Source organism: Pteropus alecto, unplaced genomic scaffold (genome assembly GCF_000325575.1).
Source record: "Pteropus alecto unplaced genomic scaffold, ASM32557v1 scaffold24, whole genome shotgun sequence".
Lineage (NCBI taxonomy): Eukaryota > Metazoa > Chordata > Mammalia > Chiroptera > Pteropodidae > Pteropus > Pteropus alecto.
The window spans coordinates 3,286,149-3,299,948 of record NW_006439192.1 but is presented as its reverse complement, the minus strand read 5'-3'; the positions used below and the strand labels follow the sequence as shown (position 1 = coordinate 3,299,948).

General features: G+C 31.6%; 1 protein-coding gene across 1 annotated transcript in view; it reads right to left on the bottom strand.

Annotated features, from left to right (window-relative positions):
* The window catches only part of ADAM2 (ADAM metallopeptidase domain 2), a 93,840-nt gene that overhangs the window by 70,478 nt on the left and 9,562 nt on the right, over positions 1-13,800 (bottom strand). Inside the window, exons 4-6 of the mRNA XM_006916283.1 lie at positions 7,859-7,937; positions 3,695-3,771; positions 3,172-3,340 (exon numbers count right to left, since the gene is read on the bottom strand). Coding sequence (XP_006916345.1) covers positions 3,172-3,340; positions 3,695-3,771; positions 7,859-7,937 — 325 coding nt within the window. The remainder of the gene's footprint in view (positions 1-3,171; positions 3,341-3,694; positions 3,772-7,858; positions 7,938-13,800) is intronic.

Sequence of the window (13,800 nt, the reverse complement as noted above, 5' to 3'; positions counted from 1 at the left end):
TTTTTGTTATGTTTATTTTAATGTTTGCATTTTTCTTTTTTACATTTAAGTTTAAAACTATCCAATTTTAGTTAAACCATTTCCTTTAACATCTTAAAAGGAGCATCAAAGAGAGAACAAAAAATCTGGGATTTAGTAGAGATCAGAAAAGTGATGGTTATAGTAATTTAAAGGAAAAAGAAAAGTTGAGAAAAGTCAGTAAGACAAATTTAGAGCTGATTAATCACTCATTTTTCCCCACTTAAAAATTCTCAGAGATTTCAGGGTTTTGCAGATAAAATAACCTTATGATTTAACCGGTCTCCTATCTTTTCCATTTAAAATTAAGCACCAAATGTTTTATGGTAGTTTGATTATAAGATTCCATCCTTTTATTAAAGTCCTTAAACGAGGAAATAACACTACTGGAGGATAAATATAAACTCTTAAATTAATTGGGAGAAATAATATATTAATGGATTGGGGGATTCAAAACCATTTCTTTTGTTTTAACCTAATTATTAGTTAGTAATCCTTATTCATTTTTATCTTTGAGATTTGAATTGGTAATATTCAGTTAACAAAAATGTGTTTATTTATTTAATGAACAATAAACTTTTATGAAGAAAAGATACATGGTCTATTCTAGCCAAATAAAAAATTTAAGACAAAAGTGTATAAAAGAATGCAAGAAAATGTGTGTGTTGAAATGTGAGCAGGTATTAAATTTCAAAAGACCTCAAAAGCTATTTTTTGTAGTAAGTGAATAGGGCCATATAAGGAGACAAATTGCTTAGAGATGTATTATGTAAAGATGACTTTAATTGCAGTAAAGTTTGTTTTGGTCAAGTAAATACTAAAGAATTGGATCTAGGCAAGAAGATTAGAGAACACTACTGAATGATGTAATTGCAATATAGATAGAATTAAATTTAAAATATGTCAAAGGTAATCAGTAAGAATATTTAGAGAGTGAGAATGGACAGGATGATGAAGACAAATAAGTAGGTAGATAGATAATGTGTTTGTGTATTTCATTTAATTTCAGCAACCATTATGTCCAATGTAATATCAGTAATTCAGGAAAAAGTTTAGAATGAGATTGAGAGATCTATAAATCACAGTAGATATAGACATGGAAAAATATAGAAGGCAAACAAAAACCTGAGGCATAACATAAGCAATATCAGTATCTACAATGTAAGTTTATAAGGAAAGATCAGATAAAGTGAAAAAAATGAGAAGCAGGACAGTTTTATTGAAGAATAAAATAAATCAAAAATTCCAGGGAGTTTTAATTTTATTTCACCTAATGGTGATGGACTGAATCCTTTCCTCTTAAAACTGAGGCAAGACAAGGATATCTGTTCTTACCTATTTGACATTATACTAGGGATGGTCACCAGGGCAATTAGAAAATATAAAAGGAAGTTATCTTAATTGAAAAGAAAGAACATAAACTGTCTTTATTCAAGATGACATGACCTTGTACGTGGAAAATCAGAGTCCAGTAAAAAGCTAATAAACAATTTCAACAAGTTTGCAGAATACAAAAATCAATAATTTATAAACACTAATAATAAGAAATGCAAATCTGAAATAAAAAGTAAATGTTCAGTAGCATTTAAAAAATAAAATGTAAGAAATAATTTTAATAAAAGAAGTTTTCTTGATGACTTAAAGACTAAACTATGTAAAGTAATGCAGCAAAATATTTTTAAAAACCTAAAAATCAAAAGCTATTTAATGTTCATGGATTGGAAGAGTTAATATTGTTAAATGGCAATATTCTCCAGATGAATTACAGAATCAACACAATTTCAGGTGACTTTTTAAGGAAATTGAAATAAATGAATTTTAAAATTCATTTGGAAATTCATAGTAACAGGAATAGCCAGAACAATATCAAAAAAAAAAAAAAAAGAAAAAAAGAAAAAAAGAAAAAAGAAAGAAAGAAAGAAAGAAAGAAAGAAAGCACACTTATTAATTCCAAAACTTACATCAAAGGTATAGTAGTAAAAATAGTGTGGTTCTGGCATAAGAATAAGCATAAAGACCAATGGAATGTAATTGCAATTGCAAAAAAAGTTTCTAACTTTTATGGTCAATTGATCTTAAAAACAAAGGACCATGAAAATTCAGTGGAACAAAAAATATTCTCTTTACCAAATGGTGTTGGGAAAACTAGATATTATTATGAAAAATGAAGAAATTTAGAATCTTGCTTCATACTATGCAAAAATTAACATAAATTGAATCATATATTAAAATGTAAGAAATTAAACAATAAAATTTATAGAATCATAGAAATAAATTTTGTAGTCCTGGTGTGATGGTTAATTTTAATCTGTCAATTTGACTAAGCCACATGCCCAGATATACGTTACTGCACACACACATATGTATACATCTATCCTGTTGGTTCTGTTTCTCTGAAGTAATATCTTCCCTGAAAAAGACTCTTTACTACTGTAGATGCAGATTCAAGATGGTTAGAAACCAAACCCAGAATCTCATTCTGTAAGTGGATAAATTAAAACACAAATTGAACTTCCAACATCACAAGGCTTCTACTGTTAAAGCAAAGGCATTAACCAAGAAGAAATGAGATCCTGAAAATTGGAATGGACACAATATCGAAAGTCTCTGATGAATCTGGGATCATTAAACTCTTAAGCAGCTTCTCCTTCCCTGTACAAAGAGATCAACCCAGCATTCTGAGGAAACTAAAATGGCTGTCCCTGAAGCATTTGCCTTAAAAGACACTAGTGATTCATTTCAAAACCCTAGATATATATCTTGAATTTTTATGTGAATGGCATTTGTATTTAGTATATCAAAATTTTGATATAATGGCTATAGAGAAAGGAGTACACCTGTAGACAATAAGGGTCTAGGTCACAGGGAAAAAAAAAATGCCACTAATAGTAAAAAATGCCAGCTTGGAGTTCTGGAGATTTGAATGACTAGTTTTAAGGCTTTCAATATAAGCTATATAGTTTCTATCACATCTCTCTATCATCTATCCACCTATTATCTATCTATCTATCTATCTATCTATCTATCTATCTATCTATCTATCTATCATCTATCATTTACCATATATATTAATGTAAATAATTTATCAGAAAAAATAATTGTTTATATTCTTAAATAGTAATAACCATATAGTTTACTCAATTAATTGCTTACCTCTATAGTTTGTATTTTATAGGGCATTTCCATTGGCTCAATATCCTCCTCAGCAAATAAAGAAGAACCTGTATTCTTAAGTTTTACTTGATAAATCACATGTTCAAAACCAATGGAAGGCTCCAAAGGCTCAATTCCATAACTTACATTTTCAAACTGTAGTATGCCCCTACAAATTTCAAAAAATAAGTAAGTAAATAAAATAATATATTTTTGAAGTTGATAAAATGCTAATTATTCAGTTTTTTAAATAGTATGCAGATAATTTTCAGTCTTAATCTTAGATGGTAAATTTAGGAAAAAGCTCCTAAGTATCCACAATCTTACTGAGTACCACAGAATAGTAATACTATTGGTATTTGCCTACCTGCTAATGTTTCATGGTCTTCAAATATATACAAAAAAACTTAATTCAGAATAGAGTAGAAGACATTACAAGAATTTCAATACTACATTACCAAAGACAGTTTCCCATAAAAATATTCTAAAAAATTAATCCATTTTGAAGTTACAAAATCACAACCTGAGTCCAGTGCATGTGCTAAGGATAGCCATAGAATTTGGATAACCTTCAATATACCCTTGGTAGTAGCAAGAATTCTGAAAAATAAAAAAGAAAATACATATATCTCTATTAGAGTAACTCATGTTAAAGGTACTATTTTCAAATATTTAAAACAGATGTTTATTAGTGCATATATGTCAAATTCTCATTGTTTCCAAAATAGATTTATAGGATTATTAGATGAACATTTGGCTCAATTCTCAAAAAATTTTCCCACACATTCAAAAATAATTTGAATACTTTCATATTTTTCCCCGGTTATAAATATGACATTCTTGGTCATTAGAATCAAGGTAAAATCATCAAAAATTTATTTTTTCAAACGCTTTTGACTTAATTTTACAAGGTAGACATAACAAACAAACAAACAAACAAACAAAAAACAAAATAAATCCTAAACAGAATTATTTAAAAAAATTATTTAAGTGTAATAGCAGAGTAGTTTGCATTGGATTAATCTTCTCATAAATTGCAAATATGAACTCTGGAAAAATAATTTCAAAACTCCACAAAAGTAGGCAGGACAAAGCAAGAGAAGAGAATCAACACTTAGAAGAAAAGCATGATATTTACTGAGATTTGCATTTATATTGGTTTTCATCAAAGGGCACTCCCCAAAGTAAGGCAGCATGAGATAGAGATAGCTAAAGTTCCAATTAAAAAAACAATCTTACTGATCATGGTTGCAAATCCCTAGAAACTGAGCTGCGATAACCAGAAAAGGAAAAAGGCACAGAGTGAGGCTCCCAAATGTGTGCTGTTAACTCAGGTGTAAGTTCTTTATTTATATCTGGACTGAGAATATGTGAAAGAGATCTCAAGTAGCTTAGTAGAAACTAAGACCAAAAAATCTGGAAGAACTAAGAAGATATTTTGGCTATTTCCAAACACAGGAGAGTAGAGTTTGGAAACTGGTTCCAGCAAAATTAATTACCTACTGAAATAAGAATGTAAACTCTTTAGAGAAAAGAGTCACAAGCTCTACAATGATCATTGTATAGGGCCAGTATGATTTTAAAATATTAGATATGTGATAAAAGGAAAATGTGGCCCATAGTCAAGAGAAAAATCAGAAAGAGAACTGATCCCAAAAATAACAAAAGATTTGGAATTAGTAAAAAACAGATATTAAAAATGTGATCAAGAACAAAAGGAAAATGTAGACATAATAGGGGAGCAGTTAGGAAATTCAGCAGAGATATAAAGGTTACAAAAATGCCAACTCTAAATTCTACAACAAAAATAAATTTAAAATATAATACACTAGATTGGATATACTGCATTTTAGATATTGCAAAAAAAAAAGTAAAAAAATTAGAATATAAACTTATAGAAATCACGAAATCTGAGAGAAAAGAACCTTTAAAAAGGAAACATAGCTGCAGTAACCTATGGGGCAATGTTATCTAACATATGTTTAATGGGAGTCCCAGAGAAACAGAAAGAAAAAACAGATATAAAAACATGTGAAAAAAATAATGACCAAAATTTCCCTAAATGTATTGAGACACTAAGTATGCAATTAGACAATGGCTAGATCATTTATAAAAATAGAACTCTGACCCACAACCTGCAGCAACCTGCCCAGGTAATCGACCCTTTTATCGACAATTACTAGCCCAGGAAACAAACCTGCTACAAGTCAGACATTGTAGGAAGTCATATTGCTATCTCCAGTAACAATGCAAGAAGCTAAACAATAACTTCTGTAATAATCAGCTCAAATGACCAAGACTTGTTTTAAAAAATTTAGTTTACCTAAATTTTGTCTCAGCTTCCAACTTACGATCAACCGGAGAAAGCCAAATACTCACTGCTAAACAATCACATAGATGCTTCTCTTCTAGTTAGCTCATCTACAGTTTTTCAATGCTACCGACTGCCAACCAGGGCATACCTGAAGTTTTCTCTTTTTCCTATTATGTAGAGCTTTCTCACTCCTCTGCTTGTCTTAGTGTATCTGCTGAAACGCAAGTGATGGTAGCTGACTCCCTTGCTATGGCAAGCTCTGAATTAATAGCCTTTGCTTATTTTCATTTGTTTGGTTTTTGTTAATTTCCACAAGATATAAGGACCTCAGCACATCATAATAAACTGATAGAAACCAAAAATGAAGGGAAAATTTTGAAATAAACTAAAGTAGCACGTAACATTCAGAGGAATAATAATACAAAAAAATGATACTTCTCATTATAGATATATATCTAAATATAGATAATATAGATATATAGATATAGATATAGACATAGATATAGAAAGACACAGAGAGGGATAGAGATATAGAGATATAGAGAGCCAGGATACAATGGAACAGGATAAAATGTTGGGAGAGAAAAATTATGTATTATATATTAAGAAAACTTATTTTTTAAAACTGAAGGTGCGGAGAATTAACCTCTGGTATAACAGCATAAAGAGCTCCACAAATCTACTCCCTAGCAAAATAAATAAAAATTATAAATAAACAACCATTTAAATCTTCTGGAAATAGTCAAAGGAACAAATGGTCCTAAGAGAAAATGAATGAACAGCTATTCAAGAAAACGTATGAAAATTCAGTAAGAAAAATGAGAGCTTGTGGTATTTGAGCCAAGACTACTCCCTCTTTTCCCAAATCCAAGCTCAGCAAGATGTACAAGGCTGTTGCTGGAGTAACACAATGTATTGTTTTATAGTAAACTTTTTTTAATAAGTAAAAAGAGTACACTCTAAAATAATGATAACAGTATAGCATAGTTAATACATAAACCAGTGACATAGTGGTTTATTATCAAGAATTATGTACTGTAGTAATAGTATGTGCTATATTTTTATACAACTGGCAGTGCAGGTTTGCTTATAACAGCGTCATCACAAATACATGAGTAATGCATTGCACACAACAAACAATATGATGGCTATAGTATCACTAGGCATTAAGAATTTTTCAGCTCCATTATAACCTTTTGGGACCACCATTGTATATGCAGTCTGTCATTAATAGGAATGTCATTATGTGGTACATGACTGTATTCATTACATTTGAGGCTAATGTTCAACAACTTACTACATACAAGTTATTAGTAAAACATTCTTTGCGTTGTCTTTTTAATTATACATTTATCTTCCATGGTTACCTCCTGGGAGATAGGAAGCAGAGTTAAGTATTAGGTGTAGCAGAATTATATAAAATTCAGGCCTTATGTATCTCTTTGTCTCTCTAATTCTAACTCTCTCTCGCTCTCTCTCTCTGTCACACATACAGACACAAATATACACATTCACACACACACATGTCATATGCACATACATATACATTATATTTGTGTGCATATATATATACATACATATATATGTATATGTCATAACACGGTTTGACTATGTATTATCTATCTGTACAGACTGCTCCATAGATGACTCACATATATTTACCCAGTCTGTTCAGCAAAATTTAAAGCAATTATTCAACATATCTATTATTTCTACTGTTGAAAGCTTAGTCTCTATAAAAATGCTTTAATTTCAAAGTACTAGTAGATTCACTGCATACAAATCAGTAATGTAAATGGGAAAAACCCAGCAGTTTTTTTTTGGTGAGGCAGAGGCAAAGGTTAAAAAAAAACCAAACCAGCATTTTAGGCACAGGTAATCCAAGCAATTGTATGCACATTTTATTATTTTTCCAACAAATTACAGACATTATAAAATGAAGCTCCAAGTATTCCAAATATATGAACATTTAATATATTCTTAAATGTGCATGAAATTCCATTTATATTTACTTGGTCCCTGAAAATACTTCAGACAAATCTTTGGAGTCTTCCTCCCAGATTTAACTTTCTTAGTCCAAGTCATGTTTTTTCACTTTAAGTACCTCACGATCTATTCGATCCTTTTGCCACAGGTATATAAGCACATACAAGTACATCATTATAAAATAATAGCTTAAACATTATTATCATTTTTGGTTTGGATAATCATCTGTGTATAAAGGCTCACTCAAGACACACCATGAAAAAGAAATAGCTAAATTTATGCCAAAACAAAACTTTAATTCTTTGTACTCCAGCAACATGTGGATCCTAAGTAAGGTGGTCACAGAAACTCACATAACAATGGCAAAACAGACAATAAAAATCATACCTGAAACTGATGTTCAAAAGGTTTCATACTTCCTGTGCTTTTATAACCATAAACTCTAAAATTATGGGGTAAAAAAGCTCTGTAAAATAAAGATAAAACTATTTATTGAAAAATTTCACTTTTATTTTGGAAAGATTTATTTTATTACATTTATTATAATTAGGTAGGTAGGCAGAAGGAGAGAGGGAAAAATAAAGAGATTTTCTGATTTTGTTCTAATTTTACTAAAAAACCTAGTCTCTAGTCCTCCCTTCATTCACTTTACTGTCACACTGTCCTCTTAGCTATTTTTTAAATACAACAGGCAAATTTTTGTCTCAGGGTAACCCAAGTGTTCATCAACAGATAAATGGATAAGCAAAATATGGTATATATACATACAATAAAATATTATCCAACCCTACAAGGAAGGAAATTTTGACATATGGATGTAATTAAATTATGCTAAATGAAATAGGCAGTCACAAAAAGACAGATACTTTATGTTTCCACTTATATGAGATAACTAGAATAAACACTTTCACAGAGACAGAAAGACTGGTGTTTACCAGGGGATGGGGAGGGGTGAGTTATTATCTAATGGGGTAAGGTTTCAGTTTGGGAAATTGAAAACTGTTTTGGAGATGGATGATGGTGATGTTTGCAAGATAAGGTGAATGCATTTAATGAACTTAAAAAAATACTTTTTATAATAGCATCAAAATAATAAAATATCAAGAAATAAATTTAACATAACTGTAAAGCTTATACACTGATAATTGCAGAAGTTGTTGCCCCTTCCTGGGATGTTCTTCAACATGTCTCATTGTCTCATGTACTTCAAGTCTTTTTTGCTTATATATCAACTTCCCAGTGAGGCTAAATCTCGACATGTTTGTAAAAAAATCATCAAGCATAGGATTTCCAAAAGATAATTTTTACTTTGCTCTATGTTTTTGCTTAAGCATTTATCACCTTCTAAGACTCTTCCTAATCTACTTATTATATCACTATTAGATTCATCTGATAACAATAGAAACTAATACATTTCAAGTCCTTAGAAGAATATCTGGAAAATAAATGGTCAATAAATCCTGAACTAATATGACATGAATTCAACAGACAAGATGAAGATCTCATATTAAAATATATTATTTGTAAATATGAGAAGAATATGCTAAAAAGTCTCTACAAAGAGAAAAGTAGGTATAGGTATCTCATTTTCATTTTCCTAATCAAATATTATATAAAGATTCTGACTGCTATGACAGTCTGGATTTGTTAAAGCACCTGGTCCAAGAGCCAAGACACTGACAAACAGAACAAAAAATTTTGTCTTCTTGTCATAACAAAAAAGAAAATGACCCACAGTGGGGTGAGGATCCAGGAAATACAACAATTTTGAGCTGAAATGCCTATAAAGAAATTTAGCTGGTGATATGCAAGCACTGTTTTTTTCTGGCAGAGAAAGAATCCAAATCCTAATGTTTGTCCCAGGGAGACAGTCATTATTGAGGAGGCTAGAAACAAGCAGAACTTTGGTGGTTACACAGGCCTGGAATGAAAATATTGAACGTTTTGAAGTGCATCAACTATATAACTTGCTTCCCTATAAAATAATTTGCCAAATTTTGAACTCACTCATAGTGGCCAAGGAGTAAACTTAAAATCTCTGAAAATAAGAGCTATTTTTAAAATGATGATACAGAATCAATATGCTCTATGTAATTTAAGCATGATAAAAGAAAGAAAAATCATACCTAAATATTTTTTAAAAGAGTGGTGAAAACTAAAATAAAACCTTCGAATTATCAAGAGGAAAAAGAAAACAAGTTACCTTCAAAAAAAAAAAAAAACCAGTAATAATACCAACAACTACTTTGTCAAAAGAAACGAAGAAAGAAAAAAGGCAATGAAATGTTGATTAAAAAGAGCTAAAGTCATTTTTAAAAAGTCATCCTAGATTTTATTTCAGCAAAAAGTTTTAAGAATAGGGTTAAGTAAAGATTTAACAATGAACATCAACAAATATAATTAAAAACAAGCAGACCTGTAACAGAAATACAGAGAAATCCTGAGACATGAAAATTAACTACAGATAGAAACAGAAATGTAAGAAGAAATAAAGAGCACCAGAATGGGTAAATTTCTGCTTAAATATAAAAGAATATTGATTTCACTAAAAATAATAGTAATATCTCACTGGGGTTCAAAAGTATTCAGGATTATGATATATAAAAAAATAATGAAAAGGTAGACAAAAGTAAGTGGAATTAAAAGTATTAACCAACGATATATTTGGCAAAAATAATAATGTATATTAGATTCTTTAACTCAGAAAATAATATGTTGATCTAGAGAAAGTACTAAAGAAGAGTAAAAGATTGTATAACAAAGAATTAAATTAGGGAAAATGATATAATATAAAATAATAGATTTATTAAAATGAACACAAAGAAAAAAAGGAATATAAAAGAGATAAAAGAAAAAATAATAAAATGATTTCAAAATATATATAGGAAATCAAAGATTGAAGTAAAGCAAGGGCATTTTAGAACTATAGAACAAGACCAGGTATCAAGACCTATATAGAATTATAGTAATTAATACTGTGTGGTGTTTGTGTAGGTAAAGAGGGCTCAAGAATAAACATATAATCTAACAAAAGAGAAAACAAGAGTACAGAAAGATCCCCTCATCAACAGTCATTTGATTTATGACAAAGATTACATTACAGTACAGTGAGAAAAAGGTTTGTTGGTCTTTTTTTTCAATAGCATGTGCTGGATCCATTGAATGCTAATATAAAAATTATTAAATCTTGACTCTTATGCTCACAAAATACACAAACATCAATTCTGGATGAATCCTAGAGCTAAATATAAAAGTGAAAACAATAAAAACCATTAGAAGGAAATAGTAGCTTGGATTCATGACTGTATACTGACATTAAAGATATAATGAATATACTGACATTAAAGATATAATGTCAGTATACTAATATACTAATATACTGACATTAAAGATATAATGAAATAATTTATTAGCCAGAGAAGAAATGTAATATAAACTAGAAAATGTTTGCTAATGGTAAACTGGAGAAAGTTCTACATATCCAAAGATGTGGAAGGCAGGTAAACAGTATTTAGGGGAAAAAAAATTAAACTGGAAAATAAAAAGAGTTGATGAGTAGTCAATTTAGAATTCATCTGAGGAAGTTATAAATGAAATCAGAATTAACCCAAAGAAATTTAAAGCAAAGCAATAATACAAAAATCTTATAATATAGATGACCAACAACACTAAAAGTTTGTTCATGGAAAGGTTATTAATCTCACAAAGATACAGTGAGATTTGTCAAAGGAAAAAGAAAAGAAATAATATTAGAATGCAGAAGGTAGATGACCTTAGAAATAGTGGTCTTTGAAAAAAATGGCTATACTATGAACTAACTATATATCATAAATTAAAGTGTTAAATTAAAATGGAGAAATACCTAGAAAAATATTCTATTTAAAAACAGACTCAAGAAGAAAATCTACATAATCATAAAAACTTTAGAGAAAATAAATCAATAGTAAGAAAGTTTCCAAGCAAGGGAACTCCAGATTAAGTTAGTTTCACAGGTGAGTATTACCAAATATTCAACATTTTAGAGACCAAAAAAAGATGGGGTACTCTTCAAATATAAAATATTTACTATCTGGCCCTTTGCCAAAGAATTTACTGACTCTCACTTTAAAGATAATGATCAAAAAGGTAGGAAGAAAGACCTGTGCCACTGCTGAAGGTGAGCAGGTGACACTGTGCAAACCAAGACAGAAGCTGAACTAGAATTGTGCCTTCAAATGGTGTCTCTGGTGCCTTAATGCCCTCTGATCCCTATGATGAGAATATATTATTTGAGATAATTGTTCCTAGTAAGAGAACATATTATTTTTAGCTTTCTAATTAAGAACATAGAGCTAGAAGCATCCTCTGCAGTTTATGAACAGGAAGGATAAAAATCAATACCTGCTATCCACAGACTATGAACAAAAGGAAGCTGCCCAGTCCTGACAATGGTAGAAACATCACATGCAAAAATGAAAACCCCAAACTATATCTTATGCAGATGTGAAATAGAATACAAATAGTCCCATCATTGCTGAAACTCTCAGATGATAAGCAATGTAAACAATAGATTCAGCTAATGAACCCAGAAGAGATTATGGCTGAGTGAGATGAAGTACTGCTGGAATTCCAGGCATTTTTCTTAAAGGGCCCTCACACAGACTTGCTGACAGACTCACTCGCTCTGAGCTCCAGCACTGGGGCAGCAGCTTGAAAGGCACTAGGTACCTCTGTGGAAGAACTGAATTGTCTGGCTTAGGGGCAGGAACTGGAGGGGCAGAAGCCATTGTTTGTTCATTGAGCCCTCCCATGATCCAGCATGCAGAATGATTCCCTGAGACAGAGCCCCACCCAACTTGCAGGCCCACCTAAGCCACTTCCAATGGCTTTTCTATAAAAACAGTCCACCTTGGCTCATGCTACAGACTTTCCTAAAATCTCTCAAAGGTTCACAAATCCAAAACAAGCAGCAACTGGTCTCAGTGTGCTTCAGACCTCTTGCTAAGCAGCCCCAAGCCAAGCATTGGTGGCAGCCAGCCTCAGTTCACCAATTAGCCTCTCCCAGACACCTCTAAGCCCAGTACAAATGACAAATATATGCAGATTACTTTGTAGCTCATATCAAATAGCCCCGGGTAGGGCACAGGTAGTGGCTGAACTTGGCCTGCAGTAGAGCCCCTCAACTCAGACCACAACAGACTACCACCCAATCACCTCCACAGATAACATATCACAAGGGCAGACTAGGCTAGCACTAAGCCCTGCTAAAGCGAATCCTGGTCTGTAGAGTCAGCCTCTGCACAACAGTTCTTCCACTTTAGCCACGACCAGTCCTCACAATCAATCTGCCCAAGGGTCAGTCCCTCCCATTGACATGCAAACAGCAACCAAATCTCAACTACAATAGGAGGGCACACACAAGCCATACAAGGGACATATCTGGAGCACCCAGCTCAAGTAATCACAGAAACTGTGCCAATGAGACTCACAGGACACCTACTACATAAAGCCACTCTACGAAGACTGGGAGACATAGCAGCCCTATCTAATACATAGTAACAAAAAGAGGGAAGCAGCCAAATGGGAAGACAAAGAAACATGTCTCAAATGAAAGAATAGAACAAAACTCCAGAAAAATAACTAAGCAAAATTGAGACAAGCAATCTACCAGATGCAGAGTTCAAAACACTGGTTATCAGGATGCTCAATGACCTTTGTGAGAACATCATAAAAAATATAGAAAACATAAAAACAAAGATAGAAAACAAAAAAGAACGAGTCAGAAATGAAGAATACTATAACTGATGTGAAGTATACATTAGAAGAAATCGACAGTAGATTAGATGAAGCAAAGGATCAAATTAGTAATTTGGAAGACAAGGTAGCAGAAAACACCCAAATAGAACATCAAAAAGAAAAAAGTATCCAGGCCTTTGAGCCAAGCTTCTCTTGCTCAGGCCCACTTCCACATCTGGAAGTATACTTTCTCTTTTAATAAAGCTTTTCTTTTCTGCTGAAACTAAAAAAAAAGGTATCCAAGAAAATGAGAATAGTTTAAAGGGCCTCTGGGACAACATCAAGCATATGAACATTTGCATCGGAGTGGTACCAGAAGGAAAAAAAGAGAGAACAAGGAATTAAAAACCTATTTAAAGAAATAATGAAGAAAAACTCCCCTAACCTAATAAAGGAAATAGACATACAAACCTAGGAAGCCCAGAGAGTCTCAAACAAGGTGAACCCAAAGAGGCACACACCAAGACACATCATAATTAAAATGCCAAAGGTTAAAGATGAAAAGAGAATCTTAAAAGCAGCAAGAGAAAAGCAATTAGTTAACTATAAGGAAG